At 38.8% G+C, this 27746-nt stretch overlaps 1 protein-coding gene and 1 long non-coding RNA gene across 3 annotated transcripts in view; one reads left to right on the top strand and one right to left on the bottom strand.

Moving 5' to 3' along the window:
* Positions 1-25833, bottom strand: part of tmem131l (transmembrane 131 like) — an 85894-nt gene extending 60061 nt beyond the window's left edge. For both annotated transcript variants that reach the window (XM_028019100.1, XM_028019101.1), the window contains exons 1-3: positions 25612-25833; positions 23868-23941; positions 7794-7837 (exon numbers count right to left, since the gene is read on the bottom strand). In XM_028019100.1, coding sequence (XP_027874901.1) covers positions 7794-7837; positions 23868-23941; positions 25612-25735 — 242 coding nt within the window. In that variant the 5' untranslated portion in view covers positions 25736-25833. The remainder of the gene's footprint in view (positions 1-7793; positions 7838-23867; positions 23942-25611) is intronic.
* LOC114145533 (uncharacterized) lies at positions 3502-22503 on the top strand. The gene is made up of 3 exons (XR_003595724.1): positions 3502-3746; positions 16551-16556; positions 22491-22503. It is a non-coding gene; the product is annotated as an uncharacterized LOC114145533 (long non-coding RNA).
* Positions 25834-27746: the final 1913 nt, after the last annotated feature.

The following is a 27746-nucleotide window of genomic DNA, read 5'->3' as shown; positions in this document are numbered from 1 at the left end:
CACTGAACAGATGCTTAGAACAGATAAATGTGTGGATGTGCCAAAACCTTCTCCAGCTGAACAGAAACAAAACTGAAGTTATTATTTTTGGACCTAAAGAGGAACGATCTAGAGTTATAGATCTAGAGTCAATGCACAGCTTTAGTTATTACAACTGAAAACCAGCAATCAGGCCCGAAACCTAGGAGTGGTGATGGACTCTGACCTGAACCTCCAGAGCCACATAAAGACAGTCACAAAGCTGGCCTTCTATCACCTGAAGAACATTTCCAGGATTAAAGGACTAATGTCTCAGCCAGATCTAGAGAAACTCATTCATGTGTTTATCTTCAGTCGTATTGATTACTGCAACAGTGTCTTCACAGGTCTGTCCAACAAATCAATTAAACAGCTTCAGCTGATCCAGAACGCTGCTGCTTGCGTTCTCACTAAAACCAGGAAGATAGAGCACATAACACCAGTTTTAAAGTCCCTCCACTGGCTCCCTGTAGCTCAAAGAATAGACTTTAAAATACTGTTGTTAGTTTATAAATCACTGAACAGCTTAGCACCACAATACATTAAAGATCTGCTGTTATTGTATCAACCTTCCAGACCTCTCAGGTCTTCTGGTTCTGGTTCTGCTCTGCATCCCCAGAACCAGAACCAAACGAGGAGAAGCAGCTTTCAGCATCTATGCACCACAAATTTGGAACAAACTTCCAGAAAAGTGTAAAACAGCTGAAACACTGACTTCTTTTAAATCTCGACTAAAAACCCACCTGTTTAAAATTATATTTGAAATGTAATCAATTACAAATTTATTGATGGAACTTGACTTAATGCTGTGTTTTGATTGTTGATTCTATGTTGCATTGTGTTTCTGTGTTTGTAATGATGTAAAGCACTTTGAAACGAATTGCTGCTGAAATGTGCTATACAAATAAAATTTGATTGATTGATTGCTATTGTGTAATTTTGTGATTTTAATGTTGGCAAACACTAAAATTACAATGATGACTGCAGCTCAAGTTAAGTTAAAGGTATGACAGATTTCCCACAGTGAGTCACAAGCCTGGCAGACCAACAGGCTTTGCTTGCCCACTGCCAGGCTAAGCGTTGCCTTCTTAACAAATTAAATAGGCGTTTCTTATACCCCATTAACTCAAGACTGCGCTCCACTTTGCTGCGCACTTTACTGGAGGATTGGAGTTCTTTCTGAAAAACAGGGAGTGCACACCAATCATGCTGTTGCCAGCCTACCACACTATCGTGACTGCATCTCTTAGGTTTTGCACCTCGTCATGCTCATGCACATCACCTTTCACTCAAACTAGGTGCACACAGAGTGTCGTGACAATACGAACAAAAATTTAATGTGGTATTGGCTCTGTGTCTGGGTTGAAGCTTGATGAAGTTTGCATGAACCAGGAATAAAACTGGTTATTTTAGTACTTATTACTATTTATTCAAGTTTTGAGCACTCAAGGAAAGTTTCCTCACAAAATTTTATTGAACTTATCAACATCCAATATTAACTAAGTAGGATAACTGGACATTAACCCGTTTAATCCCAAATTTTTTCCTGCAAAATAAGTGCATGCACTTCAATCCTTGGACCTCCCTAACACATGATATTTATGAATAATTACATTTTATGTTGGTTATGTTAGTGAAAATGTAGGTTTTATACTTTTCTGCTGCTGGTCGGAAACTGCATAGTCTAAATTACACAAATCTGGCCTATTTGCCCATTTATACATATAAAAACATTTTAAAAATCATGACATGCATAACCTATTATAACAAAGAATGGTTACAAGAATGTTCAGAAATATTTTAGATACATAAAGATTCAATGCTACACCCTGCAGATGTCATTGTCTCAATGTGCCGAGTGACCTTTGACCTCATTTGGCAGTTTCATCAATGAGGCAAAGTCAGGTGAAAATGTTAGTATGAACAAATCTGCATCTGGGAGGACTCTCTCTCTGTTTCACTAGACCAAACACTACACCTTAGCCCTGTCCTAAAGTAGTTGTAGACGTGGCATCAATGTTCCCTCTAAGCTGCGTGCTTGCGCAATCGCGCACTGCTCGCACATTCTCAGCGCACAATAAAATCTATGCAGCGCATAAAATAAAATCCAACGTAAACATTGAGCTCAGACACCAGTTTTAACTATGGACCAATAACGTATAACGATCTAACTCGGTGAGTCACAGGTGTCCAGCCAATGATACAATACGGCTCACTTACGCTACGTAGCCAATCATCGCATGCTATTGTGTGTACGTGCTTTGCGCTGTGGCACCGTGCAGATTTGCTAGGTAGGAAAAGTACGGCGGAGTTAAGAGACGCTAAAGCTACCACGCTATCATGGCTAAGCGAGCAGTGGGACATCCACTCATCAAGCCAAAGTAAAAAAAGAAATGCGCTTCTTTTAAGATGGAATGGCTGTCGGAGCTTGTGCAAAAAGAAGAACAAGTGGTGAAACTGGGTGAGATTTTTTCTTTTTCGAGTGAGAAAGGTTTACTCTGCAAAACATGCAGCGAAGCCAAAGTAGCAAGCGAGTTTTCAGAGGGAAAAATGTGGACTGAATGGAAGTTGGACTACCTCGAGCGTACAACCACTGGAGAGGTGAGAAAAAAAGACAGACGTGAAAAAACTGTGTAATTAAATATTTTAAGACAAAGAGTTACAAGAATTTATACACTATCACAAGCTAGAGCACACACTTCATTGTGCAGAATGTGAATGTTTTAATGTGAACAAAAAGTTATGTCTGAAAGGTGAAATTGTCTCATGTCTCACCATGGCCAAAGCAGGACTCTTATATTTAACATACTATGCATCTCATGAACAGCAATGTTTTTGTTTTTTTCATTTTAAGTGGGGCAAATCACTTATATTAAAAGCAAACTAATGGAAGTTGCTGCTGTAATCTGATTCTTTTAATAAGGCATGTAACTTTCTATGATCCCAGATTTATAACAGGTGTAATACTGGTGTGTGGCCATAGTGCGCACACCTGATGTTGCTCACAGTGGTCCTCAGTGTACTCAGGGAGCCTGTGTGTATGCCCAGACACATGAAAAGTTAGAGGGAACATTGTGTGGCATCATCTTGTAGTGGTCATTCACTGCATAGGCCACATTTTGTGTAAATGATCACCTTTTGGGGGGGTGAAACAAGGGAGGGTTTCAACTGTGGGAATGACAGTGATGTAGAAGACATAATTTTGATGTTTCTTCAGGTCTAGAAGATCTAAAATATCTGATAGTTTTAAGCTGTATGGGAACAGCAAGGCATATAGAATAAACAGCAAAGCTATGGACGCAAAGCATAGTGCTGTCTATGTATTATGCTAGTGGCAACAATTGTTGCCATGCTTACTCTTTTCCCTCTTCTTATGATCAAAAGATGAATGAAGGGATACAATTTTCTTTATACATCAGTAGAAGACACTTGAAAGAACATATGTTGAAGATATTTTATTTATATTTGCTTATTTAGATATTTTACTGACTTCCTCTTGTACACGTTTGTGACTGACATTTACCTCCAGCGTCACAGGCAGGAAGTAAAGAGGTCTGGTCATGTGACCTTTCACACTAGATACATGAAATTGATATTGCTTAGAGTAGACACATTATTATTTTATTTTAAAACTTCCATTAACTGCCAAAAGTCAAAACAATTGTTCTAGAGCTTCCAGAAGTTAGGAAAAATGTCTGGCAACAATTGTTGCCGGTGGAATTAAATGGGTTAATTATCTAACCTCAGTTTATACTTATTTTATGTAATGACCATTGCCATTTTTTGCCCTTCATATTAGTAATATTTTAATAATCTGTATGTCTGGTACCTGTGTGTTTCATGTCATTGAGCACCTATGTGAACACACAATGAAGAGACGAAAGGCAGCTGAAGACCAACACACGAAAGCGGAAGTTCGATGGTTTATGCTTTCCCTCTTTATACAGCCCAATAAACCATTCAACATGGCACTCTGATCAGGAACTACATAATAAAACTAGAACAGTTTTATTCCTCTATCACTGTGCAACTCCTAAAGCTAGCTTCTACAGCCAGTTGAAAGTTGTTTCAGAAACATGGCTGAAAGAAGGTCAATGCATTCTTTGCAGAGTTAAAGATAAGTTTCATAATCCTCACAAATCTAAGAACACAAAATAAAGAACAAAGCAAACGTTTAAATGCAACTAAATCAGCAGATTTTATATTAACACTAGTGTCCTCATCGATAAGAAAGGAAATTACCAGATGAAGCATAATTTACTGTAGAAAAGAACAAACAAAAACTATCATAATAAAACTAAACACAAAGGACAATGGGCACGGAAACATTAAACTTGATCACCCTGTCTTTTTCTTCTTGAGCAGTTACAGTCAAGACAACAGTTACTGCTATTTTTCTCATACCCTCTACCACAGCTTCCTGCACTGCAGTGGGGTCAACTATAGATGCAGGACTACAGTAGAGGAAGTGACTGACATGATGTTGCAGCCACTCTGCAGCCTTTTAGTTTGAGGCTGCAAGCACTAACCCTTGGTTCAGATAAACCACCTCTCCATCAGCAGCTTACATGCAGATGAAACCAAGCGTGCACATACACAGGACATGCATTTGGGAGGAGAAAGGATGCGATTTGTGGAATTGGTCTTGCAAAGTTATGAAGGGTTACACAAGGCTAACACATTGGCCCTAATGAATACACGTTTTTAATTCTAGAAATTCCTGTGTTGCTCCTTTTCTCAAGTTTACATTTGGTTGTGAAGGTATCAAAATATATTGACCGAGTTCATTCAGTCTCATTAACATTTTTTCTGTCAGCCATATTTAAATTTTAATTCTAGTTCACACCCAACATAAGTTTAACTTTTATAATGGAAAGATTTTTACTATTTTTTAAACGTCTCCACCTCATTTTAAAACAATATATTTAAAACTATTTGCATTAGATCCTCTGAAAACTAAAAGTCTCTGCAACAACATAAGACTGCAAATGTTCAGCTGTGAAATAAAATATATAAAGAGAAATGTCTTTAAAGGCTCAAGGTTATAGTGTTGTCAGACAGACATGAGGGAACAGTCTGCAAATGTGTTGGTGAAGAATGCCAACACTGTCTATCTAGAAGTGTAAATGCTTGTTAATTCTTAACTTGTCGAGCAGTATAACTTCAAATACCGCTCCTCAGAGGGAAAAACTGGTTAGAAAAGCAATGAGGGGTCAGATGTGAAAGGAAAGTGATGCCATCTCCTTTTGCAAAGCTTCACTGGGTGTTAGTAACAAAAATAAAGCATCCAGAGCCGTCTCAATAACTGCTATAGCCATTCATTAATTTAGGCACAAAACTCTCAGAGGGGGTTGCACAATGGTGCAGTTGGTGGCACTGTTGCCTTGCAGCAAGAAGGTTCTGGGTTTCAACCCCGGCACAGGAAACTCTGCAAGGAGTTTGCATGTTCTGTCTGTGCATACGTGGGTTTTCTCCAGGGACTCTGGTTTCCTCCCACAGGACAAAAACATGACTGTCAGGTTGAATGGTCTCTCTCAATTCTCCTTAGGTGTGAGTGAGTGTGTGTGTGTGTGTGTGTGTGTGTGTGTGTGTGTGTGTGTGTGTGTGTGTGTATGATTGTTTGTCTCTGTGTTGCCCTGTCTCTGTACAGTTTGCCTAAAACCATGTAGGGAACACAGCAAATGTGGAAGAATGGGGCTCTGGCCAAGTGAATCCAAAATGTTTTGCTCTGGCCTGCATTGAAAACCCAGTGTGTCACTGAAGGGATTAAAGCTTTATTAAAACCCCTAATACACCATCACCATTGTGAAACCTGGTGGAGACACTATCAATGTTTTTTTTCAGCAGGGATATGGACGATGATTGGAGTTGGCAGAAAGGTGGATGAAGCCAAACACAGGTAAGAATGGCCCAGTAAGTCTTGAACTACAAATTATAATACCGTATAAACAAAATGTATTGAAGTTTGTTGTTGGTGCTCCAGAAAATGAGAAAAAGTTTGAGAATGAAAAATTTTGTAAAAAACTCTAAGCGATGGAAACTATTACCGTGCATTAATTCATGAAACTGATCATTGTAAATATCTAAACTCAGAGTATTTAGTTCTGTTAAGTACTTCAAAGTTGTCTTGCTGGTTCTACTTTACATGGGAGTAACTCAGCATATTCCCATTGAAAAGAAAACCCTACCATCCTACCAACAAGTGTTGCTCTGTACTCCAGCACACCAGTTCTGACCACTGCTCAGTACAAAAATAACTTGTGTTTGGTGCCATTTGATCCCTGGGATGCAAGTCAAACAACATTGGTGGTAGCAGCGACCTTAACGGTGCCACAGGGAATAAGTTAGGAAGAGAAGAGTGTAGGCCAGCCATTATTCACACAAATGTTTGCATATGAAAACACAACAGGCCAAAATCAAGTCTAAAAGAACTATTGTTTCAAATGACTATACATCAAAAAAGTGAAAAAGAGTCACACACACACACATGGATAGAAGATCAGGCATTTTGAGGCCTAGCACAGATGGAAATGCCATTAACCTCTCTATGTGCTTCGTGATTAGCTCTTTTGGCTGGGAGAGGGTGATGGCAGGCCTGGTCAGTGGCTAATAACCCACATATAAGAGGTCTCACAGCCCACATCTCTGTCTGTTTAGATTAAGGTACAGAGCAATGTACCTGGAATTGAAACCAGCCGTATTCTCACTCTGTTCAGCTGATGTACATAAAACCACATACACCTTATCATCTAAGCTGAAAAGTTGTCAGACAAGTTCTTTAAGTTAACCACACTTTTAGAAGTACTAAACTTTGAATACATTTTTCTTTTTACAAAAACGTATCAGTAAAGGCTGAACATTAATCTTATTCATTTACCGTGATTCTTACTACTGCAGATGTGACAAATTAAAAAATCCATGAAAATATCAGTTCTAAAGCAGCACACACTGAGTATAATGTCAGGGAAAGACTTTACATAACCACTTCCTCTATGTGAAAGGCAGTATGCATTACTCTTTTACTCTTCACCTCTTTTTAATCTTCCTGGAAACACAAAGAGAAAAAAAATGAAATACCTAGAATCAACAACCAGACATTTTGATGGCTCCATAATGTTTCCAATCTTTCACTGTGACAACCACTTACAAGACAAGCTGTTTATGTTCTGACTATAACATCTATTTTCTGAGGAAGCAACAGCACCACAGAGACAGAACTTCTCCACTTTTTTTTATATTTTTTTTCCAAAGAGTTCTAAAATTAGTCAGGAATTTGGCTCTGTGTCTCTGGAACGCACCCCCACAAACTCTCTCCGTCACACACACCCTCTCTTACTAACATAAACAACAGCCTGTATGCTGGGCTAGTCTTCTAAAGGACCTTTAACACAGGCCTATTAACTGGAATCACACATTGTTTTTATTTCCTTTATGAAGAACAAACAAAAAGTCTCCTCACCTCCCCACAAATACTATATTCTCCTCAATTTATGCATTTGTAATCTGTTGAAAATTAAGCTACACTGAAGTATAATTCAGTCTCTCCACTCTGATGCAATCTCTTGAATTCAGACAATTAAAGATGAATTGATACTGATGTAATTTGTTTCATTCAAGCATGCAAGAAAACTTCCCATGAGCCCTGTCTATTTTTTCATAAACTCAACTTAGTTATGAAAAGCAGGGTTGCAACTATGTAGGATTGTGTCTATAATGCATCTGAAACAGATTTTTTTTAAAATGCAGAAATTGCATGATATTGGAGGAGCTCTCACCTGTCTTCCAGAGGAAGACCATCTCTTCTTCGCTCCTCCACCACCTGCAAATAAAAGGAAAACAAGACATCAGTAAGGTCAACATTGTGAAGAAATGCATTTTCTATCACAGTTTTGGTCAGAGAAACAGGTCAGTTGGGATATTTGTGCATTGCCCCATGTCTGTCACACATTTTGCAAGCATCGTTATTGTACACGGGATAGAAAAACAAGTGTCTCTGACATTAATTCTGTTTTCAAAACACACATGCAGCTAAAATTAATGAATCCATAATAATCAAATCATAGGGACAACAGTAGGAGATTTAGAAAATCGGGCATAGATACTATTCCTGATAGTATCAGCTAAACTTCTGTACTCCAGTCTGAGCATGTCTTGTGGAAATCTTCCCAAACACAGCTGAAACCAAATACCTACACTGGAAAAACAGACACAGCTGTTTTTCTAATTATCAAACATAGGGCAGCGCAATATTCAGAAAGCTGTTGCAATGAAGACCTAAATAAAATCTAAATATATTCATTCAAGCAATGCACAACTTGTTGTGAGATTTATTTTATAGTTAGTAGGCAATAAGACCCAACTACAATTTTTAAATCAATTTAATCCAGGCTGTTGTAAATTATATTTTAGTAATCGAGTAATTTATCAATTATTCTTATGATTAATCAAATAAAAAAAGATAAAATAAAACATTGGTAAATCTAACATAACAGCAGTATTACTATCGCATATCGTCAGTCCAATTTTTTACATTTGAGCTAACATAACTTTTCTGTAGTTTAGAAAATTAACCTGTAACAATAATAGCTCACTTTCTAAGTTAACCTGAAGAAAAGAAAAATCTGAAATTATATTCAATTCAATAATAAAGAGGCAGGCTCACAAATACGCTTATAAAAAATGTCTATACTCTAGCTTTTGGTTTATGTATTCATCTTCAGTGAGTTTAACAGATTAACTCTCACCTTGTCCAAACATTTATAGCTTTTGTGTTCATGTTAGTGACAAGATTTGACTCCTTGTCCGTCACACTCAGAAACATCTATCAGCTACGTGCCGCCACAACATTCTCCGCCACCCATTTGTTGAGACCGTGATGATATGAAATACATTTTCCGGTTCGTCCATAAAGCTACACTTACGTTAATCATCTAATGTGTAGCCGCCCGCAGTGTTCAGTCAACAAAACAAAAGTTTTTACATATCAAATAAACTTTTGCTATCTCCTAATCTGAGACAAAGAATATGTGAAAAAAAAATTTGCTCACTCAGCAACAACCAATCAGAACCAGCACAAAGTAGCTAGCACTAGTTGTGCTCTCAGGCAGTTTTGATTTGACAACTTAGGATTGTTTTATAAAGCAACCTGCATTTGCCGTTGAATGAATGTTTCCTTTTTTACATACATTATTTGATATAGGCAGTGTTGAGATTTGTCTGTCTGCATTATTTAGGATATAATTTAGCTTTACTGTTAAATATTGTATTACTTTCAGTCATCCTTTTGACCAGTGGTCCCCAACCACCGGGCCGTGGACCGGTACCGGTCTGCGGACAAATTGGTACCGGGCCACGCAAGAAATAATGAACTACTTCCGGATCTTTTGTTTGTCAGTAAAAGTAACTTGTTTCTTTGCACCCCTTTATTCCGCCAAGTATAACACACAAACAGACGACAAGAGCAGAAGAAGAGTACAAACACATAAACATATACTGCTCGTATAACAGTGCCCCTAGTGGATGAACATGTATTACAAACAAAAACAAAAGAGTAACAATCTCCCACTTTTCTTAAAAGAAAGAAAATTATATATATTTTTAAGACTCATGACAAAGCACATCCATTAAGGATTTTGTTAGAACAGTTTCAACATGATGGAACATGAAACATCTTGTAAATGAATTTATTGAAGAATAAAATGTCCTTCATAAAGAGCCTTAAGGAGTGAGGTTGTGGATGCTCCCTTCTTTGTTAAACAGTCTGCGAGTTGGTCTTTTGTTTGAGACCACAACACTTGAACTTTCTTAGTTTGAATCAGCTCTTTAATTGAACTGATTTCCAGGCGTAACCTTTTCTCTGTAACAAACTTAGTTGACTTAAGTGCATCTACAAGAGAGAAATTATCAGTCACACACATTATAGGTGGAGGACAAGCAGTACTACCAGCACTGAGTTCAGAAAAGAGTGTGGAAAGAAAAATGGCATTATCAATCCCCTCAGACATAGCGAGTGTTTCACCTGCCAGTGTGCTTCTGACAATTCTCTTAATTCTCTTTGACTGTCATGAAATGGGAGAGAACTGCCCATTGTCACCCATCAAAACGATGAAGTGCCCACCTTGAGTACCCCCATCTGAAAGATTTCCAAAGGATGCATCAGTGAAGTTACTGTCTTCCCCAAGGTGTTGAAAATTCAATTCAACTGACTTGGCCTTGAGCTTACACACAACTCTGTTTGCTTCATTAATGGTCTGTACTGTAGCATGTTTGAGACGAGATGCTAAATTGCTAGCATCAAACATGACATCAGGCCTGCTCTGTCTCGCCACCCACAGAAGTTGTCCTATCTTCGATCTGAGCTGCTCTGTCTCCTTTTCAGTGAGAGGTGAAGCTGACTCTGCTGCTCGTGAGGGTGAGAGGTGTATGGACTGCAGGTGCTGAATGTATGTTTCTTGGTGTATTTGTACCTTCTTACCTTTAGTAACGAGATCTACCCCCACATAGGAAAAACTATTGTGTGCTTCACGGCCGACATTAAACTTTGACCTCAGGTGAGGTATGACTGACTCTGAAAACATGTGTGATCCACCCCATATAAAATCATCAACATGACAAGCAAGTACACCAGTTACATTTTTGTGCTCATCCAGCCAATAGAAAACTGCAGGGTCAACCTTAGACACGACGCCTCCTGCTTCAATCATGTGCTTCAATCATGATGGCTTTTACCCTGTTATACCAATACAGTGAAGCATCAGCTAAACCATACACACATTTTCTCAGTTTCCAAAGCACACCTGTTCTATTGGCCTCTGGGGGAGGTTTGATGAAAATGTCTCTAGACAGTTGCATTCCTTGTAAAAAGGCAGATTTAATGTCCATAGAGTGAAGCTCCCATTGTTTTTGACATATAACTGCCACCAGGAGTCTCAGTGACTCTGAGGCACAGGTTGGAGAGTCCTTTTGTAGGTCAGAAACTTGTAGCTCCTCAAATCCTCGTACAACAAGTCTTGCTTTTGGTATTATTCCATTTTCAGTCTCTTTCAGAGTGCACACCCAACGAGTGGAGACACACTTTTGTCCTTTGTCCTCAATTTCTTCAAACACTTGGTTCTGTTTCCAGCTTTTTATTTCATTTTCCTTTGCTTCATCAAACGACATGTCCTTACTCACAAAAACATCCTCGTGTGAATCCGTATCCTCAGCATCTGCCTGGACGTGAAGATCCTCCAACTGTGACAGATCAGTTGATTCACTGTTGCTAGCCACTCCTGCAGGCTCAAGCAGCTCCAAGTTAAACCAGTTCTTGTATTTCCCAGTTGCTTTGCCAGCACGGCCCAACGCTTTGGCTTTTTGTGAGACACCCTCTGCATTTCCAGGAGCAGGCAAGGATAATTCTCAGGATTTACTGCAATAGTGTCTCCTCCTCCATTCTCTTCAATGATGTCCACTGTATGTTGTCCTTGAATGTTCTCCTCATTGCAGGTAATCTGAGGCGCTTCGTTCTCGTGAGTAACTTTTCTCAATCTGAATTGATGCACTCTGACACAGGTGCCTCCGTGTCTAACAAAAATGACTGCACCATCTTGACCAATCACCACTCCTGATCCTTTCCATTCTGGACAATCCACTCTTTTGTAAAAGACTTTGTCTCCAGTTTCATATCGCTCATCTATGGGCCCCAGCTGTTTCTTTAATGCTCTGCGTATCCTTTCTGAACATTCTGCTTCTGTAAAAGCTTTTCTTGCAGCATGCAGGGCTGAAATGTGCTTGACAACCCATTCACTCTTGGTGGTGCCCTCTAGAGCTGGAACTTTGTCTATTAATAAAGAGGGCAGGTTGGGATTCTGCCCAAACACCAGCTGATGTGGGCTGTATCCATGGACACTTTGCAAAGAGTTCTTTGCCATCAGGGCCCAGTCCATGGTAGTGCTCCAGTCACATCCAGTACTTGCTTTGACTTTCAGTAGGATCTCCGTCAGAGTTTGATTATAGCGCTCTAACAGTCCATTGCCCCACGGACTGTAGGCAGGTGTTGTCTTAACTTCAATATTAAAGTTCTCGGCCATGTCTCTCACTTCCCCGTTATTAAACTCACCACCATTATCACTGAACAACTTTTGTGGTGGGCCATGCACACTGATCCAATCATGGCTAAAATGTTTGACTATTTCAGAAGACCTCTTGGTGGTTAAGACACTACCAGCACTGAAACAGGTGAACTGGTCAATAATGTGTAGGTACCAAACCCCAGGTTCAAATTTGTGCAGATCTACAGCAACTGTTTCATTGTATGTACTGTAGATGCCAACGGAAAGCCGACAGCAAGATTTGGATTGGTCTTACAATATTTTTGACACACTTCACACTGGTTCACGACCTTTATCAGCCGGCTGTCACATTCTGTGTAATTGTTGCCAGAATTAGTCAAAAGTCTCTGTATTTTATCAGCAGAGGTGTGTCCTAACTGTTTATGAAGTTTCTCCAGAACTTTCATCTTTTCGCTTGTGTTCATCTTGTCTGTTGCAGTCAGTACTTCTTCCTAAGTAGCTTCTAATAGCTTATCAGAGTGAATAAAATTTCTATTTTCACTGTCCACAATGTTCACGCAGTAATGACCTGAACTAGTAAAGGCCAGTTTGACAGGCTGGTTAAAGATTACTACACTGTCTCTTTCCATGTCCAAAACAGTCCCTGCCCTTTTTAATGAGGCTTTACTCAGAAGCAGCGGGATGTTAGCAGGTACTACTTCAGTTTCTATATTACACTTTGTGTTGCCAATTTTAGCAGTTATCTTTACCGTTTTGATGGAATAGACGATTTTTCCATCTCCAAACTTGACAGACCTGTGACTTTGTGTTTCTGTCTCTTTCATAATCTTCACACTTTTCTTTTGTAGTACAGTACTGTAGTTGTCCAGCCACTCTTGTCCACAAACTGTCCTGGTGCAAGCAGGTCAGGTCTCCGTGTTTTTTTGTTTTATTACTTTTGCAAGCTTCTTGTGAAGAGCTCAAATAGGATGGTGTTTACAGCAGCGTCTACAGGCGGATCAGTTGCTCCGCTGTCTGGCTCTGGTCTGATCACTCGTTCCCATACACTTATAAACTTTCTCTTTCAGGCTGAATACAGAAGTGATTCCATGGAAATAACACAACTCCTTTACCATCCGTCTACCCCCGGTAGTTTTAGGCTAAATAAGCTGATCCAGAGTGAAGTGAAGGCTGCAAACTTTGCAGTGCAGCGTTAGCTTTAACTTGTTGTGACAAATATTTACAAGCCACCGTCTTCATAATTCAGGATCATTTGGAAATCCATGAAAACTTAAAAGCCCATTATGTTTGGAAGACAACAATGTTCATGGTATTGCTTTATTTGCTTCTGAAATACGACTGTCTTTTCTAGCTGTCATGGTAAATCAAAGCGGAAGCAAGGAAGGATATGATGTCAGCGCCGTACATGCACGTACGTGCATTTAGGGCTGGGCGATGTATCGTGATATTTTCTATTTACGATAGTTAAAATGGCTATATCGCAACTATCGAGTACAAATTGTTGTTCAAATAATAAGCTTTCACCATCAAATTCACTTCCGGTATGGTTTATCCGACACCCTATGAATGCATCACTAGTTCTTCCCCCATCCCAACCTGAAAAGTTTCTGCCAATCACGGTACGCAGAGAAAACAAACAACATGGTGATAGCGAAAGTTTGAGGCGAGCCGTGAATGAGACGGTAACTGAAGAGGAATCAGATGAACTAGTCTAGTTCCGAAGAGAAACAGCGCTGGACCAATAATTTGGCAGTGGTTTGGATTTTCTAAGGAGGATGTCGAACAAAATGAGGTAATTTGCTAAACATGTTATAAAACTATTGCCACAAAAGGTTGTATCACAAATGTATTTCCCCCCTAATGAGACTATTCTTTTACATGCTGTTCATAGCCGCGCTGCTGCGGCAGAACTAGTCCGTTAAAGTGAAACCTGGAGACGTAGGTATGATTCATTTAGTGCTATGAAATGGGAAAAAGTAGTTTTGAGTTTCATAGAACTCAAAACTACTCATTCTTTTTTTCTCTCGCTCTCCTTAACTAAACGTAGACTCGTTGCCATAGCAACTATGCAACTGTATGTATCAGAATTCAGCACCAAAAACACTCAAACATTGCCCCCACATAGAGCAGAACATTCAGTTTGTTACAGTTTTGGGTTTTTAGGCTTGATGTGTATTTTGCAATTATTAATAAATGATCACTGTTGTACATTAGCCACCGCTGCTATTAGCCAAGCTAACAGAGTGGTGGTTGATTAGCTAATTTAAACACCTGATCTATCAGTTCGGTTCTGTCAAAGTTGCAAGTAGACAAGTCCAGATGTTTGGTTCTAGAGTGTAATTACCCACAAGATCCCTTATATCCTTCTGAAAGTTCGCCATCTTCATTTTCCTGCTTTGGGTCAGACTGATGGGATGTGAAATGTCTCTCACATTTAAAAAGACAGCAGCAAAATAAGTTGCTCTAAAACAAGCCTCCGATCAAGGGTCTGTGTAATAATGAGTAATTCAGACCAAAGCATTGCTGTTCTACTTCATATAGACCATATGTTAATGATTTATATATGAAAAGGAAGAATTTTAAAAGCATGACATGTGTACTTTAATGGAAGCAGCAGATTTTTTCCCCCCTCCAAGACAGCACAGAAAAACAGCCAATTTGAGAACAGGGCGGAAGATGAAACTTGCACAAGCAATTGTTAAGATGTGTTTAAACTTGTAGAATTAAAGCTTAACTAAGAGAAAACTAAAGACTGTTTTTATTTCAAATTAGACCAGTGTTGTCAAACTCCATTCCCCAACAGGTACAACACACCTGAATGAAATGAGTGAGTTAGCTCCTCATGCACTAGGTTTCTACGGAGTCCTGCTTATAACCTATGTAATACAGAACACACAGCAGCACCGGTGTAGAAAACACCAATGCCATACTCCGTTTAATACAAATTGTGTTAATTGATAGAGATGGTCACTCTATTCATTGTTAAATATGACACCCAACAATATCAACAATTTCACAAACTTCAATGGTTTGAGTGACAGAACATATTCAGTTGCTTAAATTGATATGAATATGGTCATTATTGCAGTATACTGAGGGAGTATTTAGAAACTTTATGAATACATACACAGAACATAAACTGCATCATCTGCATTTTTTTAAACACAGCATACATCCTTTTGTTAATCTACTAAAATGTACCACACAAATGTTTTTTAAACAATGTTTTTTCCTTCTTGCAATTTTCAGCACTTTCTCTTGATTTAGAGTCCTACAGAAAATGCTGTCCTCAGCACTCAGGTAGCACCAAACGTCAGGTGATGGCCTCATGACAGGTTATCTGTAAACACTAAACTGCCACTATGTGTATTCTCTGTGCTCCATACTTACATAATCATCACGAATGTCTACAGCAAAAATGACAAGAAAAATGCTGCAAGAATCAGAGACAAAAAAAAATCTTTTATGAGAAACGGACAAAACAAACTGGATGTGCAGAAAACTAAAACGGCAAAGAAGACTTTAAACCAACTTACAATACATTGTTATCTTACATTAAATAAACTATTCAGTGCACAATTAAATAATCAACTGCAGAGAGTGGTCCTTCCCTGTGATTTCTTTAGATGTCAGAGCCTGAAATTCACTTTTTGAAACATGGGGAATTTGTACACTTTAGGAGGTGGCGGTTCAAGGTCGTGTATTACTAGGCCTGTCGCGATAACAAATTTTAATGAGCGATTAATTGTCTCAAAATTATTACGATAAACTATAATATTGTTTGAAGACCATTTTAAACTGATGTAATGGTAATGACATAATAATGCAAGTGATATTCTGCAAAAATAGATACACTTTATTTTCAAAAGAACACTAAACACTGGAACTGGTAAACTAAATAAATAAAACAACCAAAAACAAAAATAAAATTGACTCTCAGTCTCCATTAACAAAAAATGCACTTGAATAAAAACTAAACACAAAATAAAATCAAAGTGGAAATAAAAACTACATTCAATCAAAAGAGTATAGATTATGAAGTATGTATACTATATTGCCCTTCAATAATCATTAGCTGTAGATAGAGAAGACGGGCATGCCCGGCCACCTGGTCTAAAAGTTCACTCCTCCCTTAAGTCCAGTTCACACTACACACACAATTTTTTTTGCCCCGATTTCCCCCTTACGACAATCTAAGAAAGCTCAACGTTCTCATGACAGGTAATGCATCACATATACAATATGGATAGAGAGAGAAACAAAGAAGCTACAGCTTACATGTATTACTGTTTCCTGTGCAAATGAAAAAAAAGTAGCAATGTAGATGAAATTCTGTATGGGATGTCTGTGTTAGAAAAAAAAAATCTTTAAAGCCGGCAATGGGCACTTATGCAGATTTTACTTTTGTAGCATGTAAGATTTTCCCCATTTTTCAATCGACAATAGTGGGTACAAAAGTCAATTTTTTCATACTTTCCGGAGCTACAAGTGTTATAAAGTTGGAACTTCTCCATCAAGCACAAACCGAGTGGAAATCATGTCTACTCCATTTCTGTTTCAGAAAAAACTGTGAAAGTAAAATCACTATTTCCTGTCTAATCCCAGACAGGTCTTCAGTTTAACATCTTTATTTGTGGTTAAATTTAAAGTCTCATTGATCTCATCGGACAAGATTTATTGTGTTAACTGGTAATCACCCTTAAATCCACCTCTGAAGGTGTCAACATTAGATTGCAAACTGAACCTTTCATGAGAGCTGTGTATTGCAGCCTCAGTTCTCACCTGTATGCATTTCAATAGAAGATTCCTGCTTCTGAGCAAACATCACAGTTCCTGCTCTGATTGTATGCAGGCTGAGAGCTTACACTGCACTGTTTGTGCTTGAGATGGTCCTGATTCAGATTTCAAGGAGACATGGTAGGATATGGGTGGTTTTTGTTAAATTATGTGTGACTGTGACTTGCTGGACTCCTTTGACCTGATGGTAATGTTTAGAATATTATAAAACTGTAGGACTAACCTCAGACTTTGAAACGCCTACTGTTCCTGTCTAAAACTGACTACTGCTTAAAAACAGCCCTAGCTGAAATCTAACTTGTCAATGAAGCTACCAACAAGTATGATGTAGGGTTAAAAGAAAAAAAATACTGTGAACCATTTATGATCATTCCAAAATCTGACTGCAGGCAATTTGAAAAACACTATGCCTATTGAAACCTAAAGCAATACAGGACATTCCCTTAAAGCTGCCAGCATTACTGTTACACGTGAAATTTCGTGTGGGCACACTCCTCTGTTCCCTGTTAGAAGAGATCAGAGGCCCTGACCAGCCCACTAATCAGCACTTTGTCCAAACCCTGCAGGCCATAAAATTAGATAAATTGTCTCTTTTACAAGATAACTTTTTGCCTCTTGTGACATTGTTGGTTACAGCCTGCTCACCCTTGTTGTTCCTTATTTAGCTTCATTCACCCTTTTGAAGCAAAAAACCTCATCATTTGACAGCGCATTTTGCTTGCTATTTTTGGAGGAATTAAAATGAACTTTTTCTACTTTGAACATTTTTTTGTCCTCGTTTGAGTCTGGTACCTCACATGGACACACATTTGTAGTTATGCAGAAGACACTGCAAATCATGCATGGTTTGTGCCGCATAGAATGTGGCAAGAAACCTTTCTAGGGAACACAGAAACCTTTCTGGGGAACAGGCCGCTCCCCTCCACTGGTGTTTATAACGATGCAATGTTATCCTACTGTACAACCTTTCCACTGTCCTTTAAGTCTTATAGGCTGTGAAAGCAGCACACTTGACCTCTGCAGACCCCTTTGCGCTGACTGGACGATGGTGAAGAAGAACCATATCGAACACTGGTGACTTGGCAAGGAACCTTCCAAGGCCTTTTCATGACTCAGGCTGCTGAAGGAGCCAGCTGGATTCACACAAGCCTGTGCATAGAAGTCCCTGATCCAGGAGATGACCTCCAACCCGACTTCAACCAACCTGATTGCAGCAAGAGAGTGGTAAAAACTTCACTCCAATGGTGTGTTCAAGTGCTAGAAACCTCTGACACCAAAGGAAGAAGACATCCGGAAAAGATCCCTTTCGACCCCTACCAGATCCCAAGAAGAATTGCCAGCAGGAGTTCATGTGCAAGGCCTGCACAAGCTTCATCAGCATCATCTTCCTTCAATGAGGGTTGTGGTTGCTGCTGCTATTGCTCCTACCAGAGACATGCTCCAATTTCCATGAAACAAAGACACTTGCATTTCTGAGAATGGAAAACAAATAGCTAGTAGCTTTCTTCCATGGTTTTAAAGCCCTCTACGAAGGCACCTCAAGAAGAAAAGAAAAAAAAATATTTATTTTACTGTGCTGGCTTATTATGATGACTGATCTTCAACCTGTAGTGGCATACACCAAACTGTTTTATCTCTTACACAAAAACTCCCAGAGGCACCAAACTTTCAGTGACTGATCATCTTCGGATGCCCTACATTACCCAATGGTCAAACGATGACATCACTGAAGCCAAGCACCCTGAGAACAGGAAGTGTCATGTTTTACTGTGAACGGTAGCTATCTGACCCCTTTGACCTAATCAACATGAAACTGTGTCCAGAGACAGAAGACATGTTGGTGTGACTAGGTTTCCAACACCAACAGATTTCGTTAAAGCAGGTGGGCATGGCGAAGTGACCTGTAACGCCATTGCCATATGTTTGGTTCTAATTTCCACATATTTCAGCCAAGCTGCAAATTCACTGTGATCGACTCTTGTGGTCCAATATTCGCTGTTGTGGCCTAATTACTCCACAGTGCCCCCTAGAATATTTCTTTTTTTTAAAGAATCAGTCCCAAGCCATGCTGTAACCCAGAGTTATGAAACATGGCACACAAGTGTGTCTTATCAGGACCTACAAAAAAGTCTCTTGGAGCCATGGTCCAAACCCAAGAGGAAGTTGGCAATTTTGAATGAAGGCCGCCATCTCGTCTTTTTTATTGACTTCGTATCTGAGCGTACTCATCCTACAGCTTTTGAGATACAGAATTCAAACTCAGTCAGCACAGTCTTGAGGCACTGAAGGTCAAAAATGATCCTACAATTTTTTTGTACATCAAAGCATGTGTCAAACTTTGACAATTTGCCATAAAACAGCAAGGTTCAATAACTTCCAAATGCAAGGTCACAGCTGCATCAGAGTTTCTATGTCTCATTACAGACCAGCCCTCATCACATTCACATGATCAACTGATGATATCACCTTAGCTCTGCCCACTTCCAATAGGAGGTCCATGTCTTACTTTTACTCCTTCATTCATTTAGTTTTAAATCAGTGCCAAGTAGGCTATTCCATCACCTATATCTCCTCACTACATCAGCCGATCTGAACCAGATTTTTTGTGCATTGTCAAGAGCGCTGCCGAACACATCGATGCGTACTGCCTGGTGGACGGGTGCACAAGAGTAGGGCTGTTGTAAACGAATATTTTAGTAATCGAGTAATCTATTGATTATTCTTATTATTCAATCAAGTAATCGGACGAAAAAAATTATAAAATAAAATATTGGTAAATCTGGCATAACACCAGTGTTACTATTGGATATCAATATCAGTCCAGTTTTCCATATTTGAGCATCCCTAACAGTTACTTTTCTGTAGTTTAGAAAACTAACCTGTAACAATAATAGCTCACTTTCTAAGTTAACCTCAAGAAAAGTTATACAAAGATCTGAAATTATATTCAATTTAATAATAAAGAGGCAGGCTCACAAATACGCTTATAAAAAATGTCTAAAATCCAGTTTATATATTCATCTTCATGCAGTTTAATAGATGAACTCTAACCTTGCCCCATACCTGTCAAGCTTCAGGTTTGAGAATACGGGAAATATCGTCTGGAGTGGGGGTTCTTGGGGTGGTGGTGGGGGGCAGGCGAACGAATGAACATAAGATGGGGGTGAAGGTGAGTAAATAGACCAAGGGACTGACAAACGTAAGTCCAGGAACCGGTAGACCAGGGGACGAAAGTAAGAACAGGGGCAGCAATACAGGATATTTATGGCACCTTCGTTCGTCACACTCAGAAACTCATCTACCAACCATGTACCGCCACAATGCTCTCAGACCGGGATGATATGAAATTTATTGTGCAGTTCGTCCGTAAAGCTACACTTACACTATAAGCATCTACTACTCAGCCGCCCCCTGTGTTCAGCCTATCCGCTTACCTGTATAAATACTCCAGCAGCACTCTTCCCGCCGTTCGCTTTGAACCAGCAGCTCCCAGAGAAGAAGAGTTGCCATACTCCAAGCAACTATGGTGGCCACAGTGGCGCTAAGCTGTGAGGGTCGTTCGAGGCTGCTTGGAGCTTTAATTTTTATTCTTATTTTTCCAATTACACAAAGTTTCAAACCATATCAAATGCTTTGTCCATAGGCCTGTCGCGATAAACGATAACTTGATTAATCATAAATTAAAGCTATCGCGGCACTATCGTCTCTTCCGACCTTTTTCTCTTTCAGCTAATGAGACTGAATGAAAAAGGGCTCAACTCCGGTGCTCTCCACTGACTCCTCCCTGCACGATCTTAGAGCTGCCAGCTGATTGTCGGCTCATTTTCAAAACCTGACAGGCCACACATTACCCGACAGAAATCCTTGGTATAACGGTTCGATCGGGTTCGGTCCTGCCGTGTGGTGTCCAACAATGAGCACAAAATAATGGCTACAAGTCCAGTGAACTAATTTTAAAACCAGGCATTAATTAATGCTTTACTACAATCTACCTGCAATGCATGTGGCTAGTGTCAGCATAAAGTCCTGACTGAATGAAAATCATTAGAACCTGTTTACGTCACGTTAACAAAGAACAGCTGAAAAGTTACCGGGTTTATCAACTGCGGTAGCAATTTCGCTCCAACTCCTCCTCTTGTCATTTCTATAATCTTTGCATGTTAAATAAACATTAATGTTGTTTCCACATATCATCTCCAATGTCCGCTGGACTTCGGGTTGCCCGTGTCAGCTGTTTGAGATTCCCCGATGTAATTTCCCCTCAGAAAACACTGAGGAGAATCCGCGCTTTCTGATTGGCTACCTGTCACATTCAACAGGCTGCGTTACGATCCCAGTCGGGGAAAAACCCCTGATTTAGATCGGAGCGGCAACGACGATCTACCGTAACACACCACACAATCTTAGAAAGACCAACGTTTTAAGATTGTCATAAGGGGAAAAATAGGAGCAAAAAATCATGTAGTGTGAACTATTGCATCAGGAAGTCGATGTGCCCATTTTCTCTATTTAAATCTAATTATTACTGAAGGGCATTCAAATACTGTTGAATGCAGTATTTATTTCCACTTTGGCTTTATGTTGTTTAGTTTTTTTTTTCCAAGTGAGTTTTTTGTTAATGGAGACTGAGAATCCATTTTATTTTTGTTTTTGGTTGTTTTGTTTATTTTGTTTATCAGTTCCAGTGTTTAGTGTTCTTTTGAAAATAAAGTGTATCCATCTTTGGCAGGAAATCACATGCATTATTAGGTCATTTCCATTAAATCAGTGTAAAAAGATCTTCAAACAATATTATCGTTTATCGCAATAATTTTTGAGACAATTAATCGCTCAGCAAAATTTGCTATCGTGACAGGCCTATTTGTCCACTATGTCAGTCAGAGTGAATGTGCCCAGTCGAGGGGAGATCTGAAAAACTTTTTCCTTAAAGCTCAGGCAACCATACCAGTTTCTGTTTGTTATTAAAAACTCAACAGACACGAAACAGAAGCGCTACTAAAGACATATAAATTAAATCTCCCGTTTGCCCAGCAGAGATGTCGAGTGAAGCGGATTTAACTCATGATGTAGGACCGGGCCAAGGTTGTATGAAGCCTTGAGCAAAATTTGATGTAGGGGTCCCCTCTTGCTGGAAAGAACATCAGCACAACTAACAGCATTTCAACATGGATTTAGTCAATTCTAGAACAGGAGGCCTAGTTTAACTGGCCAACCTTAAAAGCAATCAGTGATAATTGTAGTTTACTGAGATGTATTTGTGAACAAACAGAGCTCAAACTCACAGCATCAGATTGTTGCTGTGGTAACAACAGTTTAATTAAGATTGTTCTTTGAACTTTGACAAAGTAACTTGCCAGCTCTTTAAAATTTTAAATTTAAATGTTAAACGATTTAAAATCTTTTGATTTATGTATTTTGAAACCATTAAATAAAATTTAGCAGCATTGATATTCTCAATAAACAAATGTTACATTTATATATCTTTGGTCTGTGATCAAATATTAGCATTTAAGGGGACCGGAAAGCCTGGGGAGCCTAAAGAGGCTGCTGACTTAATTTGAATAAAATAGAAGTGCAAATAATTTACTTTTTTTTTTTTGATTTGTTGTTTTTAAGACTTCATAGTTGTGGGTTTAAAGAGCATTTCACTGGCAATGTCTTCGCATAACATAATTACCCAAGATAATTTTAACATTTTCTGTTGACTTAACATCTTTTTTTTTTTTTTTACTTTTTTTTTTCAAAAACTGTTTTATATCAACATACACACATGTCCACCCCTGTCACAACTCACAATTTACATCTTATTTACGCAGACTATTCCAGACATTTAACCCACACCAAGCAAACTGGTCGTACAATTCCAGCTCTGCCAAAAGTCGACTGAACATCTTTTAATGCAAAAACACGGTGGACCGCCCCGTTGCCCTGATCACCGGGCTTAGCAAGTTTTCTGGTGGAAACCCTGCAATTACTTACATCACTCTTAGGTTAATTTATTTTATAGACTTTACTCAGAAGCAGAAGTCGTGGAGCCTCCTGAATAACCATCATGCCAAAACCACCGGAGAATTAAATGCTGCAGAACCGACGCACATTTATATTGAATAAATAATGTACAAGAGTCTAACATGCTGTCACAAACCCTGCATCTTCTCGATGTAGACTATCACTTTCAGTTACAATCCCAGTTAACGGTCAAAATTACTGCAACAGTAAATGCGCAACAGTTGTGAGCAACGTGAGACACGCTACTAGCAGAGGCCATTGTTCAGCGTTAGCTTGTGCTAGCTGACAATTGATGTTCATGCCAAACAACAAGACATCATTATGTTCCTTTAAATTTCCCCCTTCGGGACTCAATAAAGTATTATTATCTTATCTCATCGCCATCATCTACAGATTTATGTTGAAGAGTAGAAGAATTTCCCAGTCTTTGGATTCCTAACTAAACTGATCTGTATAAATTACAGTTGTGTTGGGCAACAACAGGGACATTGCAAGCAAAAATAAAATTATGCCATGCAGCTCTGTTCTATGCGACTCGGAGAAAATGCATGAACGCATGCAACTTAACATCTTCTTGTAATGAAATGGGTGGAGCTCCACTGAGTTGCCATGTGAGGGGCGGGGCACGGCTTGGGGTTTCTAGATAACAGAATTGTGATGTAACAGTTTACAGGTTTTTTGCAAAAGGTTGTTTTGCAGACACCAGCACAACATTTGTTAATTGCCAAAAAACAACAGGAGTTTTTTGTTTTTTTTTATCTCATGGACTGATGCTAGCACCAGGAGATACCCAAATGACAGGACAAAAACATGCAAAAAGAGAATTTGCATGTTAAAAATGCCCTAAATCCTCAGCAAAATGTTACTGCTTTCACAGCCACACACACTCATTCATCGGCATTTGAAAGCTGGAGTATGGTGATTATGGGGTACGATTTACACACTTATAGTTCCTCCTCATACAAACATACTCAAGAAGGAAAGTGTAAATACCTGAAGTGGCACAAATGGGTCCGTCTCCTCTGGCTGCCAGACCTCAACCACGCTCGTGGACATCTGACTCAGAGCTTTGTGGGAATGAGATGAAATCAAATTAACATCTGATCATTAAGCTATGTGAAAAACAGATACAGAATCAGATATAAGCAGCAGATTTAGGTTAGGAGCTACAACTTATATTATGCTGCAGGCTAAACTCTCGAAATTCTTAATTGTTTTAGATTTATGAAACAATAAGCAAAAATTAATCAAAATAAAAGAAATTGTAGTTTTACATCCCCCCACCTTGCTATCAGAATGTAAATTTAACATTGTATTTGTTAAATTTAACAAATACAATGTTAAATTTGTATTTGTGTTTATATCTATATAGAGACACATATATACATACAACACACTGCTATGGTCCAAACTGGAAATTCAGTCCAGTTCATAGTACTAGGAGCATCTCTGATGTGCATGTTTCACCTGTCATAGGGTTCCTCCACTGAAAACCCTATGACCCTATGAGTGAAGTAGTACAATTTGCATTTTTGTGTGCAATCTAAATTTACTAATATACTTTATGATAATAAAGGATAAGAAAAATCCAAAAATGTACTCCAGTGTTCAAGAATGTGGATATTAGAGAGCCCTTAACAATTGAGCCGAATTGGAAGTAAACCTAGGTCTTCTCTTATTTAATCAATTTTGAAAACATTCTAATAAGACACAACTGTTTTCAAGATAAGAATAATTTACTAAAATATCCAGAGACTCAAATGAGAAAAACCCCCCAAAAACATAAACACTGAGTCTGAGAAAAGAGTGGCAAATTGAAAAGGACAATAAGTAGGAAACCTTGTTATTGACTTTTAAAAAGTAGAATCAGAGCCTGATCTGTCAGTTTGACTCTTTTCCAGAATAGCTCCCAGTTTTTGGTCCTAAAGATCTCTTTTACCTTTAGAACCTGGTTTAAAATGTACATTAATAAAATGTACAAATAGGATACCTCATGTTGTCCTGAAATCTCTCTGCAGGTTGGAGGAAGACATACTGATCAAATATTGTCACTCACTCACTGTTGTCGCTACAATCCATCCATAGATCATTTGCACAGACTGCTATAAAATAACTTGGCGTAATGACTTTACCTTTCCCATAATTTAAATTCGATGCAGTCAGCTGGTGTTTTTAGGTAAACACTTTTTTAATAATTGGCACAGTGTGCTCTACTGGTCTGCTAAATAGGCTAGAACTTATTAGTTTGTGGTAGGACTTGTTTCTGATTGAGATTAAATAAAAACGAATTGTAAATATGTCCATTTGTATTGCATATTTCTATTTTAAACTAGCGCTATATAAACAAACTGAATTATTAATAAGAAGATATCTGAACTTGTAGTGAATGACAAGCAATCACATGAGCCAGGAAACGAGTCCTGCTCGGGAAGTTGACAAAGACTGTTCGCTAGCTGCTTGTTTAGCAGCAGGTTAGCTCAGAGGCTAACGAACTTAGAAAAAAAACACAACACTTTATTGCTAATGAAAAAACAAAACATTAAGTGGTGCAGAATTGCTCTAAAAACCCCATCTAGATTTTATAGTACGAACAGATTACATTGGTAGTAGAATAGTTAATCGTCTCTACCATTTTCGAGCCTAACGCAGTCAGGTAGCTAACTTCATTTTTTTTTCTCCTAGAAACGGTTGTTATTGATTCAGCCCGAAAACGCTTAAAACAAAGGTGAGAACAAACCTTGCAGCTGAGCCTCTCCGTGTTGAACGTATGGTAGAAGTATCTGAAGTATTCCTAATAATATATTAATCCACGATTTCCTGTGACAGTGGCTGTCTTGTTGGAAGTCCTGTAGCCCCGCCATGCCGCCTCTGAGCTAGCAGCCTGCGTGTGTTTCGCTGCGTTGCTCTTTCTGTGTCAGAGCTGCAGCAGCAGCTTCCTCGTAGCCCGCTGAAAACACGGTGTGTAATGGGTGTAGCTCCCATCACTGCTGTTCATTCACGTCTGTAGCAGAATAAAACAAACAAGTGTGACTGAAAGGTATCAAGCAACGTTATAAAGTACTCTGAAGCGATGGAATGTTAATAACATGGTTATTTCTTTTTTCATAGTTTAATCCCCTGTCATTACGTTCACCACCCAACCTTCGGTTCAGTTCAATTCGCACAGCACTAAGTCTATATAAGTTATTTCATGATACTGCAGCCAGACATAATCTCATGGAAGAAAACTGTCCAGAAAAAATGTAAAAAGCAGACGGCAATGACTCTTCAGCTTTTCATCCTGAGCAAGCAAAGGGCGATAGTGGAGAGAAATATTTTCTCAACAGAGGAGGAAAGGAGGAAACCTCCAACAGAACCATGGGTGTCCATTTTCCTCCATCCACTTGGGGTTAAGAGGACAGAAACACCATAACTACTGTAATTCACACTTCTATTTTGCACATATGAATTAACATTAGTTTTGTGAATTAAGGTAAATGATAGTAGAAATAACCAAGTTTCAATTATTACATATCTGATAAAGTTTTCACCTTATTCCCGTTATTTCTGTCTGGAGATTTCCAAGGTGACAAAACTGATACTTTCCTGTCCTTTCAAAGACTGGTGCACTTTAGACTCACTGGAGACAGCATGAATTATGAACGTCTTTAAAAATAATACTTCAGTTTGGTAGATATACTGTATTGCAGAAATGCTTTATACCAATGACACATTCTTACATCCTCAAAATCTTTCCAAGGGAATTTTAATTATTTCTTTCACTAAATATTCAACAAAAGCGTGCAATCACACAATATTCATGATTTAATTTGTTTCCATGTGTGGTTAGTAAGGAAAACCTCACTGGGTAAGACTCAATATATGTAAAACTAATAGTTTTGATATAAGCATTTTGGATGATCGCTGAACTCAACAGCACTTCATTTGCATCATATGCAAAGTTCCATTCAAAAACTAGAATCACTGTTTGTTTTCAGCTTTATGAGCTCATGACCTAAAAGTCTAATAAATGAATTAGGGATCTGAGACAACAAGTTGGAAATGTTTATATTAGATTTTCACAAAAAAGGTACTGTGGGATGTGTATTGTTAGTATTGTTGACATTTGGAAAATAACACTTTCTTACTGAGCATTAATTTAATAATCACTACAAGAAAACATTTGCTTTTGTCTATGAGCAAATACTTAGATGTCTCAAGGGAACTGAGGCTGAGGGAACTGCATTTTATAGTTCCCCAGAAGTCAGTGAGTAGAACTCCACCATCTGTAATCAAAGTGTTACCAGGCATCGTCAGATGAATGAATCATAGTTGGGACAGGTTGCACAAGTACATGCATGACGCCACTTTTCACACATGTGGGTGTGTCAGCGCTCTAAAAACTGGAGCGCATTTTTCAGCTGCTTCAGTACTGCCGCAAACAGCAGTACAGAAAACAAACCTGACTTTGAGCCTCACCAGATTTTAAAGACAGTGCATCTGCTACTGCAAAAACAAAGTACACAGAACCTGTTTAGGCTCAAGGAGGGGCTGGAGCCTATCCTAGCTGTCATCAGGTGGGTTACACCCGGTTTGCACTGCCTGCCCATCACAGGATCAACACAGTCACTCCCATAAGTCAATTCAAAGAAAACAGTAATAATATGGAGGTTTTTCTAACAAAGAGGGAACCCAAGAAGACAGTGGGAAGAATTTTTAAAAATGCAGACTTTGCTCAAAAACCAGTCTGCTGTAACAAATGTAGTACGGTGCTGCCCACACATAAAACATTCCAAATTTAAATCAGCCAACCAAGTTGCACCAACTAGGTCAGATGAGTAAACACAGAACAACCAAATACCCGTTTTGCATTTGTTTAAACAGAAAGCAAAG

The sequence above is a fragment of the Xiphophorus couchianus genome, chromosome 5 (genome assembly GCF_001444195.1).
Source record: "Xiphophorus couchianus chromosome 5, X_couchianus-1.0, whole genome shotgun sequence".
NCBI classification, from domain to species: domain Eukaryota; kingdom Metazoa; phylum Chordata; class Actinopteri; order Cyprinodontiformes; family Poeciliidae; genus Xiphophorus; species Xiphophorus couchianus.
The sequence above is the reverse complement of the archived record's forward strand: the minus strand, read 5'-3'. Positions and strand labels throughout refer to the sequence as shown.